This window comes from Lentinula edodes, assembly GCF_021015755.1.
Source record: "Lentinula edodes strain Le(Bin) 0899 ss11 chromosome Unknown C8R40scaffold_31, whole genome shotgun sequence".
Taxonomy (NCBI): domain Eukaryota; kingdom Fungi; phylum Basidiomycota; class Agaricomycetes; order Agaricales; family Omphalotaceae; genus Lentinula; species Lentinula edodes.
In genome coordinates, this window is record NW_025764337.1 from 29719 (window position 1) to 56911 (window position 27193).

Below are 27193 nucleotides of genomic sequence, written 5' to 3' on the forward strand. Positions count from 1 at the left end.
ACTCTGATATTATTTGTCGTATACAATACTCAAATGCTTGCCGTGGATATTTGTGATGAGCGGGCTATATCGGATACATCTTCGGAGACCGTCGGAAACGAGCAAATTTTATGGAAGGAGCAATGCAATGTAGAGTAGTAATATCATAAGTTTCTGGCTTCGTAAGGATGGAAGGATATCAAACACATAAGAACTCCAGCTCATAATTTGGTATTTAGTCTGATACAACCACTCGACCTTTTTAGAACACAACCTTATTTAGTCTGAGCCACAGATCATAATCTCAGTGATGCTATTTTGATGGATTTCTTTCCTGACTGTGTAACCTCCCCTACCATAAACAGGGGTCCCAGTACAGATCAACAGCACACTTATTGTTAGGGGATTGAATCGCTAAGTACAAATTTGCATTGTAGGGCCGTCAAAGTCATAGGGCGTATCAGGACCCCGGACTACAGAGACGTGTACAGGCGTGTACTAGTTTCATTTTTCGAGGCGGGTTGTCATGCAGCGCCATCGGATTGGCAAAACGGATAAATTAATAGTGGAATTCTAGGGTGATCACATACCCACACATCTGGAGGCTCCTTGGTTGCAAACCCTCCCTGAGGAGCCCTGAGGCGAGTGGTCGGAGAGCGTCGGAGGATGGTCAGCCAAATTCCAATCTTTAGCTTGATCCGAAGGCTTCACTAAGGAGGACCTGCTGTATAAAAGCGTGGGGCGCTAGGGAATCATCCCCCCAACTGCTGGTCGGTCCTCACATTTTCTTTGCTGGCCGAAGAAGTACCCAAGCCCTTAGACCGTAGAACGATCCGTTCAAATCTCGCATCCTCGTCGTTCATTTCTTCGACTACTCATACTTGTTACTTCTTATTCCAGTGAGTTAATGTCCCTCCTCTTCCATTCTGAAGGTGTTCTTAGGAAAAATACTCACATTACTCACGTTTCAGTTTTTACCTCATCATCAACATGCGTTGCAATTTCGTCACCTGGTTTGTTCTTGGGCTTGCCACGGTTGTGTATACTGCCCCAGTAGTGAGCCATTGAGATGCTGGTTTTGTCTCTTTTGTCGGACTGACCACCGACTCAATTAGGATGGCTTGGCTTCTATGGCATCTTTGGAGACCCGTAGTGTCGCGGTCGTCTTTGAATTCGCAGACCAGCATGCCGCGGAAGCTGTGCCGTCGAGATTCCGTCTGCCATTTACGAGTAGTAAGGCTATAAAGGACAAGACAGCAGAGTTGTCAGCTCAATCAACAGTCAAAAATTTATTACAAACTTTGGGCTTCGAGGGTCAATTGAAACCAGACTCCATTTTTGGTGGCACCTCTCACCAAGCTGAGGGCCGAATTGATTTCGTCGCTCCGAACGTTCCGGGATTTAATGGTCCCTGCCAGGGATGGGCAACACCAAGCGGAAATGGAGAATTACATGGGGACAAAGGTGGAAAAACAGAAGTTATATCTGTTGAGAATGGCGTGAAAAAGGTTAAAGGGTCATAAATTGTCGGAGGAACTGCATCAGAACTGCATCAAAGTTTGCTCTGTCTTGATTGTGACCTGCCAATGTATCTAATACTAGTTCGACGGGGTCAAAGTGCATATATATGTTGTTCAACGTCAAAGTAAAAACTCAGATGTAGGAATAAACCACAATTTACTTGAGAATTGTGTGAACTTGGAGGAAATAAATGTTATGGTGGAACGCACTTCGGACAGCAAGGGGACAGGAAATGAAGAGATTCGGTAAGGAATACATTCGAGATCGAATACAATGAAGGGTGCAGTGAGATTTGAAAGACGGAAATGCGATGACACACGATCGGTGCCAGTCAAACAACAGTGGTTCGGCACTCGACCCAAGAGTACCGCTGAACATGAAGCAAGGACGGACATCATTCTTGAATCTCACATGTAAGAAGGGCGATGGGATACAGTAGACGAAAATCACGATATTGGTATATTACCGTTCGACTTAGTAGGAGTATCAACGTCCATTTGGTCTTTTTCATTGTCATCGTCGCCGTACGAGTCCGCAGAAGGAACAGCCGCAGAAGTTGCTGCTCCTAATGCGCCTGTTGATTGAGGGGGGGCTACGTCCCTATAAGAAAAAAACAAACGTCTAAGCATTTAATTCCAGCAACGTAGAAAGGACATACCACTTGATTTGAAACCGCGTCACTCTCGGCTTCTTCGTAATGTCCCTCACCAATCTTTCCACAGCAACCTTCTTGCCTTCCATACTTAACCGCTCTTCCTCGCCACCCTCGTATTCTGTATTCTGATAATAACCCACTCTGACGAACTCTTGCTCGGCATAACTTCCGGTGAGGATCAGTGCTGCCACACCGAGGAGATCTTGTTCAGGAATTAGTTTATGATCTGGCGCAGGTGATTGAAACTCGAAAGAGTTTACGCCTGGTGGCACAGGTCCAACCAGACATGAATCGATTTCTTGGTCCAGAGCGGCGTTTTCGGGGCAGGAGACATAAATCAACTTCCATTCGAGGTCTGATTAGTATCATTAGGTTCCTGATTCATCATGGAAAATCGAGGGATAGTTACCATCTGGCAAAGGAGACAGACATTCAAAAGTGACCCGAAATCTGTATGGGTCAGTGAATCGCGCTGGATTGTTGAGGAATTCTACGTTCTGCGCGGAGAATGAGTGGAACGAATCGAACGCGTTAGAAGTATCATTAGCTCACTCGGATTGTTACGATAGACATAATTATTAGTTCAGGCTTCGAGTGGCACTCGAAGGTAAGGGAAGTGTTGGGTGCGGAGGAGCAAAAGTAGGTGGACGCTTTGGCAGCTGGCAAGACGCGTCGGGGTGTGGGATCACGTGCTACCTTCGATTTTGGGATGTGAGCGCCTATTAATCAGCGGCTCCGTCCAAAGACGATCAAAGGAACAGCCGGGCCCCACTGCCTCTACTGCAACGAATTAATGGTGATCTCGCAAAAAGATGGTAGGCTGTAGCAAGTACGGAGGGAAAGGAGATATAGTGCAGTATCCCAGCATTTTCTGTTACTTATTAATTCCTGGCAATTCGGCGAGTAGCACTCGTGTTGCTCACTTGGAGTTTCCTATCGTGGTCCAGACAGGGTTAAAACCCACAAGAAATCGCTCTTATGTAGTCGTTGAATTTTGCAAGACACAAAGATGATTCCGATAACGCGTTGCATTTGGGTGCTACAATATATATGTAGCAAGACAAGTAAAAACAGCCTATGTATAATTTCCTCTATGTAAGTATGTATATAGTATAAAGCAAAGAAAGGAAAGCTACCGACAGATGTTGCGAAAAAGAAAACAATGCCAATGACATGAAAAACGTAAGATGGTGCATAAAAACAAGATGAATAAATATCTTCATTTCAGTGGTTGTACTTCAAGTTTTCGTCCAATGCATTTGAGACGCTATATTCATCATAGTCAGGGAGATTTGAGCGCCAACGCTCGATGTAATGTATTTGAATCAAGGCCACGGATTCGTAAACACTTATGGAACAGCTTCTTATCAATGGGGAACTGTGCACGACTCGCGAGGTGTTGGCCGGCTACTAGTGACTTGATGACTGCAGCTATCAAACGCTGCCGATGTACATTGATGAGGGGTTCGAGATGCATAGATGACGGAAGAGGGGCGAGTGTCGAAAAGACTTCGGGATGGGCAGGTGAGCTGAAATTGGGAGAGACCGGGTCCACCATGACGACTTCGTTGGGTGCTGTGGGGTCGACCAGAACTGGGAGCTGGTTATGCTGGTAGAGTTGGGAGAGATAGGTACCTTGACATGGCGATGAGAACGGGGGAAAATGGGTACAAGATCAAAAAAGCTTACCGACGAAAGGTATACAAGCAGATGGCGTGGGTTGATCATTTACAGAATCAGCAACAGCGCTCACGACAGAAGACGCAAGTGAAGTTGCCTCAAAAGGCTTAGCGTCGTTGATAGCATCAACAGCACAGCGTATATGTCGGAAATTATCTTCCCTAGAAGTGAAAAGTTTTAAGTCGGCCAACATCCTTTTATCCCATATGGATAACTTGTTCATCGATCTACGCATCGCCCTAGTGACCCAACTACTCTGAAGACCAGTCATGATAGCAACAAGGGTGTTAAAGCTATTTCGTTGATATGATTTCTGTACGAAAGGGAAATCGATGAGGATACTAATATGATAGAAAGATCGGAGACTAAAACACACCCAGGCTATCCGTAGGAACTTAGAGAAGACATACAAACGTTCGGCTTGATTCGTGAGCACGATCTCCGATACAGTGAAATTCACCATCAAATTGAACCGAGCCCTTACAGCTCCAAGAGCACTAGTTTTTTCAGGTAATCTTGCTTCGGCTTTCCATCTGGCCCTATCCTTGAGGAACTGTGCCCAATCCAGCGTATCCACTTCCTCGCAATACATCCAATCTTCTAATAGAAGCTCCTCGAACTTGATTGTCATAAACAGTTCTCGGTCAATCATAGCAAAGTGTTGCGCAAGATCCTCCGCTTTGAAGAGCAGGACGAATGACCGATGAGCTACTTTGGGCCCGATGGAGGGATCAACAAACTTGGATATCCTTTCAGGAGTCACAGAAGGCAATTCAGAAGAGAGGCGGCTTTGACGAATTTCTAACGGGACGGCGTCCTCAACAGCAGGTTTTGAATCGGTTGAACGAGCAGGGGAAGCCACTTGATCTATCTGCTCGACCACAGGAGTTGTGGCAGTTACAGAATCCGCATCAGGAGGAGGAATGTCTGTGGAAGCGAGCATCGTAGCAGACGTCGATTCCGTACCTTGAGCACTCCGCGAAAAAGAGTCCTCTGATCCTTCGTGTGGTTCAACTTCAGCGTCGTCGTCATCATCATCAGAGTACATCGGCTCTTCGTCACTATAATCACCCGCAGCTAATCTTTCACGTATTGTCTTCACCCACCCATTGACCTTGCTTGCTTTTTCCAACCGTTTTTGGGGATTGATTTGCCCTTCAAGTCGTTTCAGGGCTTCGTCTACATCTCCCGGTTCCTCATCATCCATCAACGAATCTTTAAGTGCGTTCATTTGCCACTGCTGGATCCCTGCGCCTAATCCGCCGGCGGCAGACGAAGAAGATGTATGGGACGCAGTCGACTGTCCAGATGCTGAGCTAGCCGATACGATGGAGGAGCGTGAGATGATACCCATTGAAGACACAGTTTCAGGTCGCTCGAGAAACTCAAACTCTCGGCGAAGGGGTAACCTGCGTGGAGGACGGCGTAAACCAGGCAAATCACCGGGCGCATCACGCGAGCGGTTCGCATTATCATGCTCATCGGATGAGTTATCAGAAAGATCGTCCAATGAGACGACGTCAAATTGCCATGGAGAAGTAAATGCCGGAAATCTTGCAGACGCACGGCTAGCTGAGAGAGGTTCACCGAAAGAACCGGTGGAGGAGGTTCGGGACGAGCGTCGGGTGGCACGCGACTCGCGACCCTGTGAAACATCGTTGAATGACTCCTCATTCGCTCGGGGTGACGGAATGAGGCTATCGCGCAATTCATGAACATTGGTTACGGCCCCGTAATCGGATTCTGTTTCGGCGATAGAGTCACGATTTTGAGAAGCCTCTGGAGGCTCTGACGATTGGTCGGATGCCGGGAGGGACATAATATGATCATCAGGCGCGGACCTTGGGAGCGCTGAGGAAGGCAGGTGGGCTTCGTTCAGGGAATCAGTAAAGGAGTGCCGGTTGGGGGTTTTCGAACCGGAGTTGAGAAGGGTCGGAGTAACTGGGGAGGGGGTTGTAGCCGAAGTCGCAGAGGGAGTCGCTATTGGGGACTCTGACGACGCCTTTGCTAACTTCAACGCCGCCGAAGGTGTATGCAAATAGTTCCTCGGCACCTGTGAACTCTGACCCTCCACCAGCCTCAGATAACTCTCAACCCCTCCACTTGAACTCAACAAATCACTAGAATCGACCGTTAACTCAACATCAAATGCTGATACATCAGCGCACGCGGTTGCCATCCTCGAAAACCCACCGCCTATATGAGGCTTCCCCAGTCCACCAGTGGTCATTGACCGATGCATGCTGACTCCATGAGCGACGCCACCACTATTGAGTACTCTCTTCCAACGGCCAAGTCTCCCCAGAGTTTTCACCAACACCCTTGAGAGTGCATTATGCGGTATTGTTGTCGCATTTGCATTCATGGAAGAGCTATACATCGGGCCCGAAGAAAATTCAGGACCAGGCGCATGATCCGTACGCTGCAATATCGAGAACGAAGATAATGGAATCGATCCCGGTCCTGGCGGTGATATCGCTGTCGACAGATTCAACGTCGAAGCGCCGCCGAGGTGAACGTTGTTCACCGGGGTCTTTCCATAAACACCTGAGTAGGGTGAGGAGGTAGAGGATGGTTCGTCTATGAAATCCAAATCAACGTCGGAGTCGTCCGTATCAAGGATAGTAAGAGCGGAGGCAGCGGAGAGTTTCCGAGTAGCTTCAGCGAAATTTTCACCAAATAAGTTCTCTTTTCCTGTTCTGTTCGATTCTTCTGCATCCGGTAAATAGAAATGAGGTTGGATTCCTACTCAAGCTTTAAGACTACTCACCACTCCTGACATCCTTTCGTGAGTCCGAAGGAGGCTGGCTATTCTTGTTAGAGTTTTGAGTTCGACTGCTGGAAGCAACAGTGTTGTTACGTGTGTACAGCTTCTTGCAATCTTTAGCCACGTTCTTCAGCTTCTTCACAATGCTCTGTCCGGACCGATTATTAAAATTTGATGGTGTCAGATCGGGGGCACATAAAAACCACAAAACAGACTGACCACCCCATCTACGATAGCTCCTCTACTCATGCCCATCTCCATCTCCTTCATTTCCCTGCCCTCTTTCCCCATCTCTGTACCCGCCAACTCAGCTTCCCTCCCCAAGTCCCCCAACTCCTTCGCCAAATCATTCAAATGATTCGCCACGTAAAGCCTCAACTCTCTATTAGGTACAAAATCCACCGTAAAAAACGTGATGAGCCAATACTTGAAGGCGACGAATGTGCGCACACGAACAATTCGGCGGACTACATCGTCATCGATCGAAGTATTAATAGCGGTTGAAGCGATAGTCGCCGTCGTGAAGGAAGAACCCTCGGGTTTGACCGTCGCTGTCGAGGAGGTCGATGCTGTGGTCGGCGGGGAAAATGGCGAAAATGAATGAGAAGAAGTACCCGTGTTTGATAGCGACGAGACAGCGATGCTCCTACCCAAAGCCCAACAAAATCTCGTCATCAAGAGTCTCGCTAGATCCAACGCACTAATGTACGTCCTATATGTCAAGAAAAAGTTCAGCAGCTCGTCATAATCCAAATCCGAAGTTAGCTGTGCAAGCCATCGTTCAATGGTCGCTGCCAATAGTACGCGGGTTTTTCCAGATCCGTCTTCACTAAGGGTAGCACTGGCAGAACCGTTGACACCGTGGCCAACCGTGAATTGGAAGTCCGAAGCTCGACCCTTCCCTTTCACACCAAGTGAAATGCTCATACTGCTGTTAGTGCTAGTCGAGCTTTCATGGGACACCGACGATGCATCACAGCCTGTGAGTCCACTTGTTTCCGACGGCGTAACCTCCCCCCAGATAACAAATCTTGGATCATCTTTCGGCGCAGCGCTCCCATCCTGACTGAGACTCAGCTTCACCGGAACGGTTTCCGGTAAAGGCGTACGCCGAGAAGACGACCTGGACGACGAACGCCTGTTAGAATCATCATCTGTACTGTCATTGCTAATTGTTATATCAACATCGTCTTCTTGATCGCTAACACGGAGATCAAGAAGGTCGAGGCGAGGCAATCCACGTGAAGTTTGTAAAACATCAAATATTTCAGTTGAGTATGTTGCGAATTTGGCCAGGCGAGGTGGAAGGCCTGAGGGAGAATACATTTGTACTCTGGGAGTTTGTGGTGTCTGTGGCGTAGAAAAGTCAGGTTGGCTTCGACTTTCAATGTCGTTGACACCGGAGTCAGGAACTTTATGAATGTCATTGATTAGAGAGTGTGTGGTATCATCACTTGGTTCAAGGTTGGAACTGTGTGTCTGAGGGCTTGAATTTGGATACTGATCATGTAGGGGGGAGGAAGGAGACACCGTCTCTTGAGAAAAGCCATCTTCAGAGAGTGGATAGGACGCGGCATCCGACTGTGAGCCTGAGACCGACGCAGAAGCGCTCGTCAAGTTGGGCGTATCAGCGGCTTCCGCTTCGATAGTCTCTAATATACGAGCTTTGACCATTTTTTCCCTCTCACGATCTCGATCCACCAGCTTTATCGCACTTCTTTGCCTCCCGATCACCTTCTGACCCGTATTCTCACTCAACGCCATGTCAACGATATTTACGATCTCCCCAAGGTTCAGGTTAATGTCATCGCCTAAATCTACTTCGAGTCTGGTCGTTGTTGAACTATTCGTTCTTGGAGTATTGGATGCAGATGCCACAGAAGTCCCGGCCAAGGTAGGTGTAACAGGCGGGAGCGGCGTCGCAGTCAACCCGCTCTCGAAGCTCTGCATTTCTTTCAGGCGCCTGTGTGCCCAAGGCGAATTTTGAACCTTAAGAAACCTCCCATAATCAGATTCTGTTTCCGATTCAGGATCCTCTGGATCAGATTCGAGATCACGCTCTGATGTTGAACCAGACTCATATCCTGAACCGGATTCGGAACCAGAACCAGAACGGGAACGAGTACTAGCTCGGAAAGATTCATTCATCGGTTTTCCTTCGTGATGTGTAGAACGGTGAGAATGGTTAGAACGCAATATAGCCGGGGTTTCGAAATGAACGCCGGGGCCGAACGGACGAGGCACAAAGCCTGAGCCTGTGGCAGAACTCAAAGGCAAACCCGAATCATTGATGGCAGTCGTACTGACGGATTTAGCATGAGCTGGATCAATCGCGTGCATATTCCCAACTCTAGGTTCAAAGAACAAGTTATGCGTACTGTGAGCCACATAACCTGTAGATGGTGCACTGGTACTGAAACCACTCAAGGTACCAGACATGTGGGAGGGGATGAGATGATTCCTCCACCCCATAATTTCTCCAAATGAGTCTCCCTTACGTTCCGGAAGTTTTGTGGGAGGAGTGGTTATATGAGTCGGGTTGGGAAATAGACTGGAGCTAGGAATTAAAGGTGGATTAGCTGGATCGATTCCAACTACGTGTGGCATATCTGTAGCTGTAACACTAAGGGAATGCATCCTTCCTCCAAATACGGTGGTACCCGTTGAGTTATACGCCGAGGGAGGGTGCTGCCCGTAGCCGTAGGTGTATCCGTAACCGGAATATCCATACCCTGGGTCCCCTGAAGGACTCGACAAGCTCAAATCCGGATTCGATCGTGGTTTTTTGAGTTTTCGAGGAGTACTGCCAACCGCACTAGTCGACGGACTAGAAGCGGACCCAGATCCAAGCAATGCATTGATACTGATCCTCCCCCTCGAATGTCGTTTACCGCTTTTCGATGCTCGGGAAAACGATTGGGATTTGTGCGAGGGTCGAGATGAAGATATTTCTAAGCTGTTCAACGATGCCTTGGAGGCCGGTTTAGTGATAGACCCGGATGGAGATCTGATGCTATTCGACTTGGATCTTCCTCCGCCGACTCCGATTCCCACTTTGGATGATTGAGGTGAGGTCTGTGGTGGAGGAGATTTGGATTGCTTGGAAAGATTAGAGAGGACGAGAATGTCCTCGGCTGCGGCTGCTGTTGCGCCTGGGGCGGAGAGTTCTCGGTGGCTGGAGAAGAGTGAAGCACGAGGAGGTGGACTAAGGCACGTTATATCAAAAAGACAATTAAATACTTACCCAATCCGATATCGTTTCTGTCCATGCTGTCCGACAAACGCTGTAATCGCATAAGGTGATCTGACTATGACGTTGACGCCGTACAAGGTGTCATAGCGCCGCTTGAGTTCCATAGCCCAAGGCGCCGAGGAAGTCTCGACGTAGGTTGAATCGGCTGAAATAGAGAAAAGGTCAGTATACAACGACATAGTTATTGATGAAAAAAGAATTCGAGTAGAGAAACACCTACGAGCAATGACAACGTCTGCTTCAGATTCCTGAGGGAGTGGTTTGGAGAGGATAGAGAGCTCGCCATCCATTGTGGCAGTGGGATCTGGGAAAGCGAACGAGATAGAGTCCGCTGCAGACGATACGGTCGGAATAGGTACCAAGATACGTAAAGGTGTCCCTGACTGTTCTGGTAACTGTTCTGTGGCTCCTGCAGAAGTTCCAAACCCGCCGAGCCCTGGAGGAAGAGCAGGTAAGCCTGGATCAAGATCAAGCTCTACATCGTCCTTGTCAAAAGTTTCCTGCGTATCTGTTGTATAAGCAGGAGGAAGAGGAAGAGGAAGAGGAGGAGAATGAGTAGAAGAGTCCATAGAAGATAATGGAATGGTTAGAGAGTCGGCCAATGATTCGTAGTCATCAGATGAGGATATTGGAGGGAGCGACGGTGGAGAGGGAGACAATGGCGGGGATGTAGAGAATGTGGGGGACGTTGAAGCCATTGTTCGATTGTCAGTGGTAGGGTTGATGTCGTGAATCGTCGTGTTTGTCGTGTGAGAAGTGGCAGAATCAAGAAAGTGTTAAGTGTTCAGAAGGCCATTCTCCAGGCATCCAATAACGGTTTTGCTGCAGTTTGAAGAAGCTAAATTTATCCTCTCGATAATACTGTCTTCTTCAGCCCTTCCTTCTATCTTTCTTCTCAACTTCTTTTTATTTAGACTTCAGTTCTCCCTTTTTGGCTACAGCCTTGCGTGCGTCGTCAAAGCAGAGAAAGACAAGAGTTAGAGTCGAACAGAAAACGCCGTTACTAGGAAAAAGATGGGGATCTGATGAAAACAATATTAATGTTTTGGCGATGTGAAGAAGATTTCAGAACACTGACGTTTTCACAGAAACACGTGGTCTGTCTCAGAATCACAGAGTAAGATATTCCGGTTACCACTGCTAGGTACTCTACTCTCCAATATCGAGGACGACGCTTTGAGTGATATACTCAGTCTACTGTGAGTACACACACACAGGGAATATTGCGCATGGGTCCTGGAATCTATGAGCTATGAGTCAAGTGCTCTGAGCTCTCTGCTGGATCCGAGTTGTACAGATATACCAAACCCTCCTGGGCCAGAATTTACGAGAAGGAAGAAAAGTTCGTTTCCTCATTTACAGAAGAACGTTCAATAGGTGGGCTTCAGAGATAGAATACAGATCAGCAACATTCATCCTGTTCACTTGGGTACTATTTTGGTAGAAGGATATAATATACAGAATGGAAATAAACTGGTTTATGCTCAAGTTGCTTCGACATCATGATTGATTCTTGAACTTCGTTATGGTGCTAAAATATTGACGAGGTTGGTCATTTTTAGCATCAAATACCAAGCTTGAAGCTGAGCTCTATCACACCTCGGCAAGGCCCCGAAGACTAATTGATCATGAGGAACGTCCGTGTTTGTCTTCTAAATTTCAACGTCCGCGGCGCAAAACCACTTACACACAACTTTCACTTTTGACCTTTTGACTTCTCAAAGAAACAAGGTATGAACCGCTTTCCTAGGTTTTTTAAGTTCCTGAGTGTTAATCTGTAGGTCAGTATGCCAGTGGTCGCTCCTCCTTCACCATCGGACCAAGATCTGAGAGCTGCCGTTGTCTCTCTCAAATCCATTCATCCAACACTGGGGATCGCGAAGATCCACGCCTTACTGCTCGAAACTCATCCAGATTGGATCGTCAGTGAAAAACGGACGAAGAAAGCTCTTCAAAGTGAAGGGCTCACTTTACAATCATCCCAGTCAACCGCACAGTCGGTTGAACGCTCAGTTGCCACTTCAGACTCACTAGCGCAAACTAAAGGCTCAAAAGCGTCAAAAGCGTCTGGCAGTGGCGTCAACAATATCTTTCCGTCTTCGAAATTAATTCCCAACCTCGATATTTCAAAGTACAGCACAAAAATTGAAGTGAAGCATTTCAATAAGAAAAAAGGCAAAGGACTCGTTGCCAAGGAGAAAATTTTAGCTGGGACGCCAGTGTGGAAGGAGGATCCGTATGTTGTTGCAGCTGAATGGTAGGTCGAAGTTCTGCCGAAGTATTTCTATGTAACAATTCTGGCCACAAAGAAGCTGATATATTTTTACCTCAGGGAAATATACGACCTGCAACAATCTGGACAAGCGTGTAGCTTTTGTACGACGCCATTTTCATCCACAACCACCACTTCTCTTATTACCAGCTGCGTCGCTTCATGCCACGCCCGTTTCTGCAACCGTCTTTGTCGCGATCGTTCAGCGCGAACTCATCCGCTACTTTGTCCAGTCCAAAATCCTGCCTCGATTCCGCTTCTACAATGGGCAAGGAAAGCAGAATGGATGGCGCTACATGCGCTTGCGTGTATGACTAGCCGAGTGATGACCCTGTGCCAGGACTCAAAGGATTCTAAAGATGCAAAAGTGGCGGAGGAGGAATGGAGGACTGTGACTAGTTTTGCGACGTTGAGTATAGAGGATAGGGCGAAGTATCATTTCCACAAAGCCGGGTATGTATTTTTACGCCATTCTTACAATCAAAAACATTTCTAATGTTTCGTCAGAAGCCAACCGGATTCTGACTCTTGGCAAGAGGCTTTTAAGCTTTACATGCAGGCGTTTAGAGAGCCGCCTGCGCTCCAGGATCAGAAAAAGCTCGCGAGACTGGTGAAGAGACCTTTCAGAGCGGATGTATCGCAAGGCCTATTCCAGTATGATGCATTTTTGAGGAATTTGGGGAAAATGAGTCTTAGTGCGTTCTTTCCATCCCTTTTTCGCCTCCCGACCCTCTGCGTGTCACATATCCATTGGGACTTACACTTTCTCAAAACAGATCTCGAAGCACATGGCGGGCTCTATGTCCTTCATTCACACCTCAATCACTCTTGTAAACCCAATATCTCCATCCGACACCTCGAACAACGTACAGCCTTGTCAAGGATTACGGCCATTTCCATGAGAGACATTGAACCCGGTGAGGAATTGTTCATCACATACGTTAACCCGACAATGTCAGTAGAACAAAGACGAGATGAACTGGAGCAGTGGGGATTTGGGAGATGTGAGTGTGCAAGGTGTGTGAAAGAAGAAAGGGAAGAGATTGAGGCGAAATCTCATGTGGTAGGGGAAGGAGGTGACGAAGATTTGTTGAAATTTAGTCAGGCGGACCTGGAGAGAGAACTCAAAATAGGACTAGGGGTCATGTAAATTGTCATACGATTCATTTCAATGTACAAAAAAGTATCCAGTACATATCCACTACCACATGTCCATGAAAGAAAAGTGACATTGAAGCCAACCTAATGCTCAATGCTGGCTATGAATTCATCGACTTTAGACCTGCAATTAATCACGAATCGGAATAAGTGAGAGATTGTGGATTGTAGAACAACCCTACCTTAGCTTTTGGATATATCACTGACCCCTCTGCATCCTTTATCTCTCCACTAGTAAAACCTCTGTGTCCGTCACTCACAACCTCCGCTGAACACTTGGGTTTACACTGAGGTAGCCTAGTGATCTCAAATCGTATCTCCTTTAACGAACCATCATAAATTTCTGACTCTCGAAACCAGCTGAATATCCTGGAGTACCCGAGGGCTTCTGAGGCCTTTAATAATAGCGCATTCACTGCGGCTCGAGCAGCATTGTCCACGGAATTTGACTTCGTACTGGGGCTAAATTTTTCGAAGTTGATTAACGCAGTTGTCGGTTTTAGAGACCTAGATTCGACATTGGCTGCCTATAATGATACGGTTTATGGATCGTTCAGATAATTGTGTAGATGCTGTGTCAGTAGCAAGCAGGACACTTCCTTACAGTTAATGTCAACGGTACCGCACATGTAGCAGCGATGAGACCTAATAATGTTAAGAAGACCGTGTTGAAATGCATCTTCAATTCGCAGATAGCACGTTATGATCTCGATTGAAAAGAAAGGATGATGCACGGAAGCCTTCTTTGACCGGCAGAGAAAGCAGGTTTGACCAGAAACAGGCTGTTATCCTTGCAACCGACAGTCTTTTTATATGCATGTTATGATATGAATCTGCCCCGGTTTTGATATGTACACCGCATCCGTCACGACTCAGTGCTCAACGTCGAGATTTGATTTGAAGCTGTTCCCGATCCCGAGCATACATTCAAACACATACGAAGTAACTTACAGACAGTGCAGGCTGGTGCTTACTGAATCTATTATATGTACATAATTATGCGCACTAGAGGGACAGCCATCGACGATACAACGACTCAGCTAACGGTATGGCACCAGTTAAAACATAAATTAGCGAAAGATTATACGCTGCTTCTTTTGCAAAGCTTTTCCGATCTCCAATCTGGATGCAAAGCAGAACGCAGTCAGGAGAAACGAATGAATAATTGAGGGGGGGCGGCATACAGCAGTTTGCGTCTGATTCTCTTTTTCTTGATTACCCGACAATTGTAAGACACGTTCGTAATGGTTAACTGCATGTGAATGAAGCCCTGTAGGAAGATAACAACTTGAAAAGAGCACCGAGTTCTGTGGTGACAAACATACCGAGTTGCTGAAAGATTCTACCAAAATTGTATTCAACCTCACTCAAACGGGCTGGATCAACAGAACGCAATGTCCGGTACTTCGACAAGAATGCCATACCCTGACAGTCACAAAGGATAAGCTAGGGATCCCCAGAAATACATACATCCATAAACCATACCTGAGCTATTAAGTAGTGTCGGTTATCCGATTGTCTCTGCATCGCACGCCCGATCGAAGCTATTGCAAGCGAGAGCGAAATCATAGGATCTTCGGGGCAATAGTCATATGCATGGAGAAGGTAGACTATATCAACGTGACAAGGATCAGTCGTATGAAAACATCGGAAAAGCCTCAGTACTTACAGATAGCACTTTGATAACTTTTTGCAGCGATGCACATCTGGCCATAGATAGCCACCGTAAGAGGGTTGTCCTTAGTCGGCAGAATAGGTCTGTCATTGGACGAAACTGTATCATTCTCCGCTGTGCCACCCCCACCCACATCGGAATCTTCTTCACCCAAATCATCCGCCCCGTCTTTATCATTATCCTTGTCTTTGTCTCTATCCTTATCCCAATTTTTCCTCCCACCTGAAGACAGGGTAGAAGGATTTATGGGCGCCCATCGCTTAAGAGCGACGTTCCATTTCAGCAGTTCTGGGTCCTTCACTGCAACATCACTGAGCTTCATTTCCCGAAAAAAGAATTTCTGCAGCGTAGATGTAATGAAAGAGTCGGTGGGACGCAAACCACTGGAAAGCGAGGCCAAAAGCAGACGATAGAGTTCATTGTTAAATTGGTTCGAGGATATTAATTTGCGGCACTGTTCGACAACGACTGGGTAGTGGCGTGTTTCAATAGCGCAGGCTAAGCATGGAGTACAGATAGTTTTCCAAAAAAAGCAGTGATGGGATAGTTTTGCAGGACGTACAAATGATAGCCAGGCGTAAAGAAACCTGGAATTCTGATGTCATGTAGGCGTTGGACAGGAGCATATGGCGGAGAACCTCGTCGGCGAGCTCATATTGGTTGCGCTTTGTTAAGATAAAGCAATACTAGAGTGAGAGGGAAGATGATAAATTAATACAGCAACGGATTCAGTTGCGCCATAAAGGAATACGGAATTGCCTGACCTGTAATATCATATGTAACCAGTCCTTGAACGAAATGCCTCTAAAAACATCTACTCGGTCAGTTCTGGAGAATTTTTGAGACGAGCGTTCGATTTCTGTATAGTATAGAAAAAGCCAGGTGAACTACGTGGACGGATCAAGAGAAACATAACATACGAATATCGAGCTGTAACCTCGAGGCCATACGATCCTCATCTGCTTCGAGGTCGGAAATATCTTTTGTCTTTCGCATCCTACGTTTGGGAAACATTCCTCGGAAAGGGTTATGCTGGAAGAAATTTGTGAATCCAACTTGGCAGTTTTAACATGATAAGGATAGGCAGAACCTCGTACTCACTCTTGCAGCAGTGAACAAGTTTCTTGTCTCTCTGAATGTATCTACCAATTTCTCTGCCTCAAGCATCCATTCCCTCTCCACAGGTCCTTCAGCCGCAGCTCCATTGGCTCGTTGGTGCTCCATAAGACTCTTCGCGGCCTGAATGCCCGTCTCAAGCTCTTTCTCCCTAGTCTCCCTTTCCTTGATCATCCCATCCCAGATCTCTTTTACCCTGTTGTAACTGCGTAATGCATCTTTCTCCTTCTCTGCCTCTAACTCTTTCAATTGCGCTTGGGTCAACCGATTTTGGTTAGTCGGGCGTGAGGAGGTAGACTTAACGTTTTTTTCGGCGAAGAGGGATGTAGACGGGTTAGAGGTAGTAGGATTACTGTCTTGTGACGGATCTTTGTTACGGCGTTTGCGGGCGTCGATAACTGTAACGAAAAATTTGGAAGTGGTTTGAACTCCGGTATCATTTTTTCTATTTGGCATTTTAGGCTGACCTTGGTAGACCAAGTCCAAGGCTTTGCGAGGTTCGTTCATAATCTCGTAAATCTCCGCCAACTTCATTTTTGCGTCGTTGTTTGTTGGATCAGCGAGACGAACTGGGGAATCGTCAACATAAATCGGGTGATCATAAAATTGGGGCGGTACTATGCTCGTATATTTCAGCAGCATCCTTCAATTCATCTAACATCCGAAGACACGATGCAGTTTGCAGGAGGATATAGACACTACTGGTCTATTTTGTACATCGAATGAGTATTGGTTTCCAGCTTTTTTTCCCGGTAAGCACTTACACTGGCATCTGTACCCAAAATTTCATATACCGGCTTCGCCTCGGCCCACATCCCACGTTCGTAGTACGCATCCGCGATTTCGATGAATAGTACTGCGTAGTCGAGAACGTCTTCCTGTAAAACAATGTTTGCGTGTACCTCGAGCCGAATAAAGATCAGGTTCAATGCATTGGAAGAAGTATAATAAAACGCACTACTCCCTCGTTGATCTCTCCCATCTTGATTCTAGCGACTGCCAAACGATGTCGAGCGTTGACATCCAGAGGAAAGTATCCAGATTGAATTTCCACTGTCCCCACTATTCCTCCAGCCGCATTGCTAGGTCCAGCGGTAGGAACATTAGCAGCCAAAGAAGAAGCAGAATCATGAATCGTATTCGCCGCCACTGACGCTACCCGATTGAACCCTTCGGGGTCGTATTCTCTATCGTCTTCAAGCAAATTCCAGTACCTCTGATCCCCTCGTCCTTGCAACCATCTGATACCACTCTTGATCACCCGCACAGCATTGTCGTATTCACCAAGAGTATTATACAAATCCGCTAGCACGAGAAGATTCAGCATGGTAAATCCTCCTCCAAGGACTACTGCACTCGTTGATTCGGTTCCAGGAGTTCCTGCGATTGGACCTGAGCCTGAGGGAAAACGTTGCTGATAGTCGTCGAACGCATTTTGGAACAGAGCTGTACAGGTAGTCAGGTCGCCGAGTTCAACAAGAATGGGGCGAATCTCGGAGAGAACAGTGAGGTCATGTGGAAATCGTTTGAGGATCGAGAGAAAGGATTGACGGGCCTGTAGAAGTTAAATTCACTGGTAATCATTGAGACGGAAAACGGAACACACTATTCGCAGTTCTCCAATTTCCTTTGCCAGAGTCGCACGATCCCAAAGTGCATCCACGTTGGACGGATCCAAGCTATAAATTTTCCGATAGCAGTACAGAGCTTGCTGATAAAAACCGAGATTTCTGAAAGCACAATTAAGGCGATAACGAAATACGAGCAGACTATAAATTCACCTGGACTCGTGTGCCAGCCTATCCCACTCCTCTGCATCGTGTCTGAGATGAGCTGCCATGATACGAAGTTGAAGGGCACGATCCTTTTGCTGCATATCTTCGTAGCATTGTGCAAGCACGGACCAAGCTGATGCAGCTCGCGGTTCAATTCGAATTACTTCTTGCATGATTCTGACAGCCTCGGGTAGGTCGTTATCCACAAACGCTTGATTTCCATCTCCAATTAGGGAGCGCACTTGCTGAGATAACGGAGGACCAGATCCACGCGGTTTCTACGAAAGGAAATATCGGCATAGAAGGGTATGGATAGGAAGCTTAGAATACAAACTCCTTTCCGACGCTTCCCAACGCCCGAAGCTGCACGCAAATCATCCTTGAAGGCTTGTTCTTCATCTTGAATTTTAATATCCCAGTCTTTGGCTAACGAAGGATCGTTCCGTTGGCGAATATCTTGTACCAGACGGCTGGACACGGTCAGTTACAAATATGTAACCGATATGTAACATACTTAAAATCCCCTTCTATCTCATTTTCAACTACCACCATGTCATTCGGGATTTCGATATCATCATCTTGGTCGTCGCTCGAATCCTCATCTGAGCCAGAGTCAGAAGGCGATATGCTTCCTTCCGATCCTGCTGATGGAGAACATTTGAAAGAGTTTAAGACTCATTTACGCCAGAACTCACCATTGAAGTCGAAGAGTCCATGAGAGTCATCCGTTGGCACATCCTCGAATAGCATTTCGCAAAATTCAGATTCTACGGTTAACCTGCGGTTAACGTTTGAGTTCAAGATGCTTATTAGGCGCTCGGAGTCTAGTGTATTGAATCAAAATTTATGTAACTACAGTATGTACAAAGAATCAACAAGCCCCTACAAGCCCCAACGCTTCGCCAACGCCAGGCCTCATTTCGTCTGAATCCTATCAGCTTCGTATTGAGGACTAATGGAGGTAATTTTAGGACACAAATGAATATCATCTTGTAGACTTGTAAACAATACGGACCTTTGGATATACCAGAACTCCGTGTATTACTTCGGCAACTGTTTTCTCACCACTAATGATCTTTCTGGCGTTACTGGAGAATACTTCCCTACTAGTACTAGGAGGCATTGTCAGGCGACCGCTGACTATGCCATCCTCGAGCCACAAGTATCCCTTATACACGGTCGGGCTCTTGATCAGTTTGGAAAGTCCTGTAGGCTCCAATCTGACAGTGAACTCCTCCGAATCACTTCGAGTAGGATTGGGCCGCTTGGGCCACTGCGCCCATTCAATGATGCTGATCGAGTGCGCGTTTTCGTCCAACACAGGTAATGAGGCTTGTAGAAGAATATGGACAGCACCCTGTATATCCCTGTGATCCGTTTTGCGCATGGTTGGTTTAACACCGCCAGTGAATTCCACAGAAACACTGCGAGTAACGAATGTATCGGTGCGAGTCCGGAGACTCAAAGCGATCGATTCCGCAGAATTACCCACTTCGACCTCGAGCGGGTTCTGAAATGTAGGATTTAAGGATGTTCCTCGTCATTCCAAATGCTACTGGCAATTACTCACAGATGTAACGAGTGGGATTGCTGTTGTAACTGCAAGAAAGAAGAGGAGACCACAGATCAAGGTGAAGCGGAACTTGAGAGCGACCCAACAGGGGCGAGCTGAGTGCGTATTGAAGAATCTAAGCATTGCGAGAATGAAAAAAAGCGATTTGAGGCAGATGTGGGACAGGATTTTGAGTTGCGAGACAGATGAAAACCTAGATTGATATGCTATCAGGAATGTCTGAGGAAAAGAAGAGCAACGCTCACGGTATGCTTTTTTCTTTGACCAGCAAAGAAAGATTGCGGATTCGAGCTATAGTGAGGTGGTGGGGTTCAGGTGATCCACGAACAAGTCGATTGTTGAGATTGATGTCATTTATATAGCAGATGGAGCATCCTGATAGATAGATAGATTGATACACGACTCCCCGTAGGTGGTCCCAGGATAGACTCGAGCCAGTAGCTTCGGATGTTGACACTTTGGAAACTGGCGCTCAAAGGGGGCATAGGAAAATCGACGTGTCGCCGCGTGGCACGGCGTGCACAAGCGTGACACGCACAACAACTCGAACACAGAAAACACGCACCTTCAAGGAAAACAGTGGTATGTCATTATCTTGGTACTGGTATATAAGTACTCTACGACGTTCCTGCGTTCTTAGGATCCTAGGAATCCTTGTACACAAACTTCTTTGTATGCGGTCAAAACCCCCATGCATTTATCAGCAGAAGGTTACATTGTCTATAGCTGTGTCTAATAGCCCACCGTATACATTCATTTACTACGTTTGTCTCGATGATCTCTTGCTTAACCTCTCAAACTTTCCTGTCTCTTCTTCCTCGACCTCCGCTCGATTTCTCTTGGTTCTGCGCATGCTTCTTGGTTTTGGTCTCGGAGTCAGTCCTGCTGCCTGCTGCAAAACTTCATCCTTCGTATCTATCTTCTTCTTTTCACCTTCCTTATCATCTATGTACCTGCTGTAATTAGATCCAACCTAAATATATGTTACCATAAACATTAATGATCTCGAGAACTAATACTCACCTCAAGGCTATCACCCTTCTCATCCTGAAAATTGAAGTGATTCAATCCCTCTCGAAGTCCTATATACGGATCCCAATTGTCCTGGTGATAACCAACGTCAAGTCCCCATTGGTACCAGCCTGCCACACCTGCCTCTCTTGATCGTTCAAACATGCGAGTTTCCAGATATTCGAGACATTCGAGGTCAACATCTATGGTATTTGAGCTATTTGAAGAAATCTGTCTTGTTGTTGTCTGGTGGTTCCAAGCATTGTGAAGGCGTTCAGACTCGGACATTCCTGTGGAAGTGCGATGAAGTCGATGGTCAAGGAACAAGGTTATGGCATGTGCATGTGCAAGAAGAGAGTGCCACTTGGAGCGGGAGATAGATGGCGTTTGACTGACAAATTTTTCGAACCAATTCGCAACTCGGGCTTGGTCTTCGATAGTCAAGCCGCCAGTGAAAGGTATAGTGCATTGATGTACTGGCTTCTTTGACTTTTCAACATATACCTTGGCCGGAACTTCTTCAACAGAACAATCTTGTGGAGAGCAGTGCAACGTCTGCAAAAATTCAAGATGCGGTTTCAGGGCATCATTGACCTCCTCTGTGTACGGATAATTCTCAAATTGCATGAGGATATCTTCTTCACTGAGACGCAATGGTGGATGGTCCCATCGTCCAAGCTGAACCAACTTCGATCTCAGTAGCATTTGTCAATGAAAGAACTATTCACATACCCTTGTCTGTCTGCGTTGGTGTTGGTTTCCCCAAAGCTCGTCAATAATTGAGCTCTGATCGACACTGACTATTGCGAGTGGATGTGGACTATCTTTTGAAAAGTGGCACCCTCTCCAGAATTTGACAACACACTCGAATTCATTTCTGCTCTTACCTTTTGCGCCTGATGTATGGATTATGCGCACTGGATAATAGAACTTTCCATGTTGGACTAATGCTCCTTTACCTGGTCTTGAGCAATGCTGAATCAATTAAAATGACATATTTGCATATCACTCACCGTAGCCGTGTATGAAGTCTTTGTGTCGCATTCTGAGCCAATTTTGCTGCTCTAAAAAGGACATTTGTGGTGAGTAACATCCGTGACCAGAAAAGGGTATTACCTCTTGCCGGGAATGAAGCTGTCAATAATTGCTCGTGAGTTCCCTGCACAGTCGTCACATTGGAAAGGCTCTCTTGTCTGCCTCAGCCCTCCCGCTCGACCTTCTTTCTGACATGCAATATGTGACCAAATGTCACAGTTGTCGCACTGAATGATATCACCTGTACTGCTGTTGTGAACCACTAGTGTCTCGTTTGTCGTTGTGATTCCACATCTGCACATAAACTGGAAGTCTGATGTGCCTTCTTGGAGGTATTCCTCAATCAAATCCACATTGAGACCATGGTCGAGAGTCTCTACAGAGTGCATCTGATCCTGTTCCTGTGGAGAGACTGAATTTGGTCCAAGCAGATTCTTTGAAGTTGGTGATGACAGGAAGGGTGAGGATTCATGATTGGGTTGATAGGACAAGGTGGAACGAGGAGGAATGCGAATGGTACCACTAGACTCAGCGGTTTCCTGATAGTCAAGAGTATCCAAACGGAATGGGTTTTTCAGCCATGTTAGGTCATGTGGGGTAAGTTGTGCAAACTTCGCTCGAGATAGCCATATTTTTGGGATGTGATGTCGAAGGCTGTCAGGTTCCACCATCATATGGTGAACTCTTCGAGCCACTGCAAGTTGTGAGGTGTATATGGCCTCTTGCATGCTTGTTCCATTTCGCAGGTGATATATAGCAAAGGCCCCAATGAAATCAGACGGTAACTTGAGAGTAGAGCTGCTGCCTATCAGGTGGGTGCCAGCAGTTGCGCCAGGCTCAACATATGGACAACCGCCATGAGCCATATCATCGTAAGTCCAGACTGTTTTCCCATCTTCATCTAAAAATCGGCTGATATAATGATTTTTACTGCGGCTGTAGAAGATTCGACCAACAATATCATAAGTCACTGTTGCCAGCTCCCCAGATTTGTATGGTTGCAGTAGCGCTGGAAAATTCCAAAACTCTGTCGATGCTGTACATTCTTCCTCCTCCAAAATCAATACAACAGGCAGGGATAAGATAAACTTTACATCTGTCTGATTGCCTTTGCACCAGGATTCTCCATCCCTTGCACACCAGCATGTAGGAAGAGCTTGGGGAGAATGGTTCACATTAGCAAAGGTTTGGAGCCATGACAGAAGATCACCCTTGAACTCTTGGCATGCAGCTTGTCGGAGAACAATAAGGTAACGTATCTCTGGTTTCTGGCACACCTGGTAGTGGTGACCATTGCCATCACCTGAGCAGTGCTTGACAGTGACGAACATGGTTTGGAAGTAGGACTGTGTCCAATTGTCATCATCAAGATCGTCATTGAGCTTATCCTTCAGTACTTGAGGAAACCAATCCTTCCAACAATAGGTAAGATTCAGATATGATTGCTGAGATACATGAGATGAATAACTTACAAAGGCATTTCCTACTGCATTATCTGATTTAATTATCCTCCACTCTACAAGGCGACGTCGGAATTGGTCACGCTGACTACTCAGAGCTGTAGAGAGATCATAGTCAGGGACCTTCAGAATGAATGAATCATGCTCAGCATTTCGCCGGAGGAGCATCAGGTTGTAAAAATCGCGGATAGGACGTTCAGTTTGTGAGTCAGAGCTAAAACGGCTTGAGAAACTTGCCCAATCCTTGACTATACTGCGATACAGAAGATCCCAAGCTGAGTCAGCCCAACAGGACATGTTGTCCCACCGGTAACTTGCTGGCCCTACTATTGCTGAACTTGTGTGATGTGTAGACGGCAACTCTTTTGACTTTTTAGGTGTCCTCGAAAGAAGATCCTTCTTGGTGTCTGGAGGTCGTCCATCAGATTTCTGTTTTGTATTTCGCCCACCAGGTGCTCGACTTGGTTTGCTACGGCCAATCAGATTGATCATTGCCTTCCAAGGCTCTGCCTTCCCATAGCGGATAAGGCCCCCTTCTAGAAGCAAAATTAAATTTAGAGCAAATAAAAAGGATAACCCAGCTACGTACCAAGATTTGCAGTGAATAGCTTGACGGTTGTCTCGGCAACAGCATGTAATGCTTCAAGACCTTCAAGGAGACCATGGTCCCGTCCAACCGCACTATAAAGCTTCCAATGTTGAGCTTCTTGTGCATTCGTTGTATTCGGTATTGAAGTCCAGATATCCGGCTCCATCTGGGTATGAGTTTCGAAAAGCATTCTTGCATTACTCTCGCGAAGCCACCATCCAAGCCATGAATTAGTGAGAGGAAAGTCGCGTTGAATTACTTCAACTCGTGCATGGAAGTCATCAAGATCTTTGGCAGAAATGAGGCCCAACACTAGTTCCTCAAAGTGTTTTTCTGAATGAACAGGAACAACGCCATGAATCTTTTTGATTCTCGTAACAGATGCACGGAAATGCTCTTCACACCCCCGGAGCAATACCTCAGCAGCACTATAGAGTGTGTCCTCAGAGCGAGTGTTTTCATGTCGCTGCATCCAGAAAGCAACAAAAGCTTGAATAAACCCATGTCGTTCAGCTTGCGAAAAATCAATGATCTACCAAAATGTCATTCAAATTCCAGCTTTGATAACTGTGAGTGGAAGAACGCACCCCAGCAAAATGTCTATCAGCTATGATTGTATCATTTGCTTCACACTCGTGTGCAATACTGAGCATCAGAACCAAGAAATGGTGCATATAATGCTCTGCACTAGCACCATCACTATAACTGAACAATTCTGGTACCCAACAGTGCAGCTCCGCTTCGTAAATTGAGCTTGTGATGAGAAGAGAGTTCCGTTCCCGCCAGAATCCATGAGCCGCATCGGAAACAATACCATTGACTGGTTCTTGGTGATGTTTGAACATGCCCCCAAGTCGACTTCGCATAAATTCGCTCTGAAGGCAGATCATGTTAATTTCGCCAAAGATGGTGTGAACTATGAATCCTGGAAAGTCTCAATGAAAGTCACGGAAGCCAGAAATAAAACTATCTCCGCCTGAGTATTTTGCTCCATTGATGACTTTTTGGTGATCCTTTGCAATACGGTCACGGTTGTTGTAAACTGGACTAATATCCGATGCAGACTTCCGTTTACCATGCAATGTACGGCGACCAACCAAGAGCTGAGATGGCGTAGTATCAGGGTTAATATCAATAAGCTCCTCGAAGCGTGTCTGCTCGCCCGGTAGAAGATGGAGGATGTGAGTTATTCGTTGATGGTTGTGAAAGCCAATGTTTTGCCAGTGTTTGCCGCCCTGCCATGTCCAGATAATAGTTTTAACAGTGCATGGAAAATATTGTAGCTGTGCCCCACATTGGCATTGCTTGACACTGCGGCTGACCCTTTAATATTCACACGAAAAACATATTGATCCCAAAATAAAATATAAAATATAATTTTCGATGCATTACTTGTATAGATAATAGAAACATTTCCATATAAATGGGCAGAATGACAATATTATACTTTTTGGCTCCAGATTTGCACGTTCTTTGTATCGGAAATGATTAAGTTTTCAGCGCGTTAAATAAAATCTGCTTTGTCCTCAAAATATTACCTGTTTCAGGTGAACAATGCAATAAGAAACATGATCAATATTGTTTGGAATTTATATCATTAATTGAACAAAAAGGATAATCTTAATCATCATCATTATCTCGCAATCAAAATTATCAATTTTACTTGAACAATAAAATGGCCGTTCAATGCACATTGCTAGGTCATTGCTTGGGAGTGCAGTGTGAATTGATCGGACGCGATGTGAGCGCCCTAGCAGACCTTCGTTGGACATTCAGCTCCCTCATGAGTTACCCCTTCTTCGGGTGCTGATTGCGAACACCCTGCATCTATTCAGGACGTTGCCAAAAGACACGCGAAGACTGATGTAGGACTCGGTAGGAGCAGGGGAAGAAATTCTATCACAATGCGTGAAGAGGTGAGCCTGTGAATATGAATATAGTGACTAATCTCATCACAACAAGTCTTAGCTTGGGGAAGAATTCAGGAAAGAAGCTGAAATTTGTCTAGGCTGCTGAGAGATATTGATTGCTGCTTGAGATTGAGCACTGTATAATTTCTGGGGTGGACTAGTGCGACATGAATAACGTGTTTAGATATAGGAAGGCAGCGACCTTACTGAACTGTTTCTTGCAGGATTTCTTGTGTCCCGCTTGCCAGTCTTGTTTCTGACAATATTTTGAACAGTATGCTGTCGCTCGGCAGGCACCGCACAGTTTCGAGCGTATACCAGGCAAAGGATTACCGGGGCACTAGACAACGCAATGAGAGTGTATACAGGGTACAAACAGTAGCCACCTACACTTTCATTTGAGAGACTGTCTCTATACTCTTTTCGAAGCAGATTGACCTATAGAAGTATGCATCGGCGCAATGAACCTCACTCTCCGAATCTGACCAGAGCTTCCGGAGTCTTCCAAAGCCCAGATAATCTTCTGGGCCTTGAATACGCACTTTCGACAGGTTACGACGCACTCCTCGCACGACAAGAATAAAGATGATATTCAGGAGTAGTTGATGGATGATTTCCTCGAGGACGGTGTGAACTGAGTTGGGGGTATGGCAAAATGTGGGCAGAGATCCTGAGGCTAGCGTCTTTACCAACAGACACAATAGTCCACAGTCCAAGACTTTGACGATCCACTTCGAATCACCAGATATAGAACGCAAAAAGAACTTGGCGAGGTATTCAAAAGATAAGAGAAGGTTTATCCCTATGTCGTTGTTCTTGGAGAACGGCGTTGCATCCAAGCATCGATTCCATGAGCGGCGTATATATGATAGTATGACATCGACCTCTTGAATTACTGGAAGCGGCTGGATAAACATTACGGTCGCAGCCAAAATCAGGCCTTGGTTTCCCATCAAAGACTGGGAGTTCGGATTCGAGGACACCGACCATCTGGGAAATTCTGCGATGGCAGTTGACCACGTAGAAACTATACGTGAACCTGTGAGAATTGTACAAGCGTCACACACAACAACACAAAATGTATCTCCGGAATGGCTACCGTTCAGGATCTGAAAAAAAACGACAAGGAATTGCGTAGTAGCCTGATGGACGGGCAATGGCCAACGCAGCGCAAAAGAGAACACCCAAATCTTCCCAAGAATTTCCAGGGACTCTGGGGATTCTGTCAAATTGGAAACGAACAACTAGATTTCGGAAACAGAGCTGCTGTGGGGAAGAATGATAGAATTCATGGAAGAAAAGACCTGAAGAATACACTGGCTCCATGTATTGAAAGAAAGCGCACTGGTTCTGGATTGAGCATCTTGAAAGGAATCAAGAGGACGTAACAGAGCCGTCAACCACAACCAAATACAAGACCAGTTGGGTTCAATAATGCACAACCGACTCTGTAGAAAAGATATTTCAGACAAACTTCGAGTCATCAGATGGAGCACGTCGAGAGCCTCGATGACTTCGGGAGATAGAGGAAGGCTTGCGTCAATGACTGGAGGAGGAGAAGCGATGGACCGAATGAATCTCCGGCGAACAGATTTCTGAAGTATTATTAGATCGCTGCATGCTTATTCAATGATAACTCACCTTGATGGTCATGAGAGGAAACTTTTTTTTCAGTTAGCGAGGCAATCCGTTGGTAAACAAGGTAGTCAAAGTGAGAGTTATATAGTTCACACTACGGAAGGCTCCGAGCAGATAGGAGCGGAT

At 46.2% G+C, this 27193-nt stretch overlaps 9 protein-coding genes across 9 annotated transcripts; 2 read left to right on the forward strand and 7 right to left on the reverse strand.

Moving 5' to 3' along the window:
* Positions 1–318: 318 nt before the first annotated feature.
* On the forward strand, positions 319–1561 carry C8R40DRAFT_482907 (uncharacterized protein). Its single transcript, XM_046235205.1, has 6 exons — positions 319–352; positions 417–470; positions 557–648; positions 715–878; positions 951–1035; positions 1095–1561. Exons 3-6 carry the CDS (start codon positions 646–648, stop codon positions 1500–1502), a joined length of 660 nt encoding a protein of 219 aa, XP_046083504.1. The 5' UTR covers positions 319–352; positions 417–470; positions 557–645; the 3' UTR covers positions 1503–1561.
* A 101-nt stretch (positions 1562–1662) lies between these two features.
* C8R40DRAFT_482900 (ASF1 like histone chaperone-domain-containing protein) lies at positions 1663–2843 on the reverse strand. Its single transcript, XM_046235204.1, has 4 exons — positions 2708–2843; positions 2565–2652; positions 2159–2510; positions 1663–2100 (listed from the first exon to the last, which is right to left on the reverse strand). The coding sequence occupies exons 1-4, from the start codon at positions 2726–2728 to the stop codon at positions 1947–1949; spliced, it is 615 nt and encodes a 204-aa protein (XP_046083505.1). The 5' UTR covers positions 2729–2843; the 3' UTR covers positions 1663–1946.
* Positions 2844–3166: 323 nt separating this feature from the next.
* Positions 3167–10957, reverse strand: C8R40DRAFT_1266840 (uncharacterized protein). The gene is made up of 7 exons (XM_046233946.1): positions 10076–10957; positions 9847–10000; positions 6822–9807; positions 6606–6750; positions 4212–6547; positions 3845–4148; positions 3167–3790 (listed from the first exon to the last, which is right to left on the reverse strand). Exons 1-7 carry the CDS (start codon positions 10551–10553, stop codon positions 3438–3440), a joined length of 6756 nt encoding a protein of 2251 aa, XP_046083506.1. The 5' UTR covers positions 10554–10957; the 3' UTR covers positions 3167–3437.
* Positions 10958–11642: 685 nt separating this feature from the next.
* On the forward strand, positions 11643–13277 carry C8R40DRAFT_1162131 (SET domain-containing protein; the record flags this gene model as incomplete). Its single annotated transcript, XM_046230214.1, has 5 exons — positions 11643–11811; positions 11911–12112; positions 12188–12580; positions 12635–12822; positions 12904–13277. The coding sequence occupies 5 exons, from the start codon at positions 11643–11645 to the stop codon at positions 13275–13277; spliced, it is 1326 nt and encodes a 441-aa protein (XP_046083507.1).
* Positions 13278–13287: 10 nt separating this feature from the next.
* On the reverse strand, positions 13288–14140 carry C8R40DRAFT_1116787 (uncharacterized protein). The gene is made up of 3 exons (XM_046228628.1): positions 13890–14140; positions 13468–13812; positions 13288–13409 (listed from the first exon to the last, which is right to left on the reverse strand). Exons 1-3 carry the CDS (start codon positions 13962–13964, stop codon positions 13404–13406), a joined length of 426 nt encoding a protein of 141 aa, XP_046083508.1. The 5' UTR covers positions 13965–14140; the 3' UTR covers positions 13288–13403.
* Positions 14141–14190: 50 nt separating this feature from the next.
* C8R40DRAFT_1116788 (uncharacterized protein) lies at positions 14191–18662 on the reverse strand. Its single transcript, XM_046228629.1, has 18 exons — positions 18547–18662; positions 18366–18495; positions 18186–18321; positions 17858–18129; positions 17683–17806; positions 17035–17631; positions 16841–16978; positions 16695–16782; positions 16544–16645; positions 16062–16474; positions 15881–15992; positions 15725–15819; positions 15523–15646; positions 14955–15458; positions 14771–14895; positions 14611–14710; positions 14470–14555; positions 14191–14407 (listed from the first exon to the last, which is right to left on the reverse strand). Exons 1-18 carry the CDS (start codon positions 18599–18601, stop codon positions 14291–14293), a joined length of 3318 nt encoding a protein of 1105 aa, XP_046083509.1. The 5' UTR covers positions 18602–18662; the 3' UTR covers positions 14191–14290.
* Position 18663: 1 nt separating this feature from the next.
* Positions 18664–19901, reverse strand: C8R40DRAFT_1116790 (uncharacterized protein). Its single transcript, XM_046228630.1, has 3 exons — positions 19670–19901; positions 19422–19617; positions 18664–19361 (listed from the first exon to the last, which is right to left on the reverse strand). Exons 2-3 carry the CDS (start codon positions 19545–19547, stop codon positions 18837–18839), a joined length of 651 nt encoding a protein of 216 aa, XP_046083510.1. The 5' UTR covers positions 19548–19617; positions 19670–19901; the 3' UTR covers positions 18664–18836.
* Positions 19719–24142, reverse strand: C8R40DRAFT_1203631 (uncharacterized protein; the record flags this gene model as incomplete). Its single annotated transcript, XM_046233141.1, has 8 exons — positions 19719–20397; positions 20448–21113; positions 21168–21231; positions 21449–21499; positions 21552–22882; positions 22943–23466; positions 23520–24051; positions 24107–24142. Coding segments are annotated over 8 exons (3417 nt in total), but the record flags the coding sequence as incomplete, so codon positions are not given.
* A 1444-nt stretch (positions 24143–25586) lies between these two features.
* Positions 25587–27082, reverse strand: C8R40DRAFT_1071653 (uncharacterized protein; the record flags this gene model as incomplete). Its single annotated transcript, XM_046226357.1, has 7 exons — positions 25587–25769; positions 25820–25867; positions 25902–25970; positions 25993–26468; positions 26529–26651; positions 26904–27024; positions 27071–27082. The coding sequence occupies 7 exons, from the start codon at positions 27080–27082 to the stop codon at positions 25587–25589; spliced, it is 1032 nt and encodes a 343-aa protein (XP_046083512.1).
* Positions 27083–27193: the final 111 nt, after the last annotated feature.

Coding starts and splice junctions, on each gene's coding strand:
- C8R40DRAFT_1266840 (XM_046233946.1), bottom strand. CDS start 10,553: ATGGCTTCAACGTCCCCCACATTCTCTACATCCCCGCCATTGTCTCCC. Junction 9,808..9,846: donor CAGAAACGATATCGGATTGG/GTAAGTATTTAA, acceptor AACGTGCCTTAG/TCCACCTCCTCGTGCTTCAC. Junction 6,548..6,605: donor ACGAAAGGATGTCAGGAGTG/GTGAGTAGTCTT, acceptor TACCGGATGCAG/AAGAATCGAACAGAACAGGA.
- C8R40DRAFT_1116787 (XM_046228628.1), bottom strand. CDS start 13,964: ATGCATTTCAACACGGTCTTCTTAACATTATTAGGTCTCATCGCTGCT. Junction 13,813..13,889: donor CGGTACCGTTGACATTAACT/GTAAGGAAGTGT, acceptor GTATCATTATAG/GCAGCCAATGTCGAATCTAG.
- C8R40DRAFT_482900 (XM_046235204.1), bottom strand. CDS start 2,728: ATGTCTATCGTAACAATCCGA. Junction 2,511..2,564: donor TCTGTCTCCTTTGCCAGATG/GTAACTATCCCT, acceptor GATACTAATCAG/ACCTCGAATGGAAGTTGATT. Junction 2,101..2,158: donor ACGCGGTTTCAAATCAAGTG/GTATGTCCTTTC, acceptor TTTTTCTTATAG/GGACGTAGCCCCCCCTCAAT.
- C8R40DRAFT_1116790 (XM_046228630.1), bottom strand. CDS start 19,547: ATGCTTAGATTCTTCAATACGCACTCAGCTCGCCCCTGTTGGGTCGCT. Junction 19,362..19,421: donor CAATCCCACTCGTTACATCT/GTGAGTAATTGC, acceptor CCTACATTTCAG/AACCCGCTCGAGGTCGAAGT.
- C8R40DRAFT_482907 (XM_046235205.1), top strand. Junction 879..950: donor ACTTGTTACTTCTTATTCCA/GTGAGTTAATGT, acceptor CTCACGTTTCAG/TTTTTACCTCATCATCAACA. Junction 1,036..1,094: donor TTGTGTATACTGCCCCAGTA/GTGAGCCATTGA, acceptor CGACTCAATTAG/GATGGCTTGGCTTCTATGGC.
- C8R40DRAFT_1116788 (XM_046228629.1), bottom strand. CDS start 18,601: ATGCTATTCGAGGATGTGCCAACGGATGACTCTCATGGACTCTTCGAC. Junction 15,459..15,522: donor TTTACGCCTGGCTATCATTT/GTACGTCCTGCA, acceptor CTCCATGCTTAG/CCTGCGCTATTGAAACACGC. Junction 14,896..14,954: donor AAGTTATCAAAGTGCTATCT/GTAAGTACTGAG, acceptor ACGTTGATATAG/TCTACCTTCTCCATGCATAT.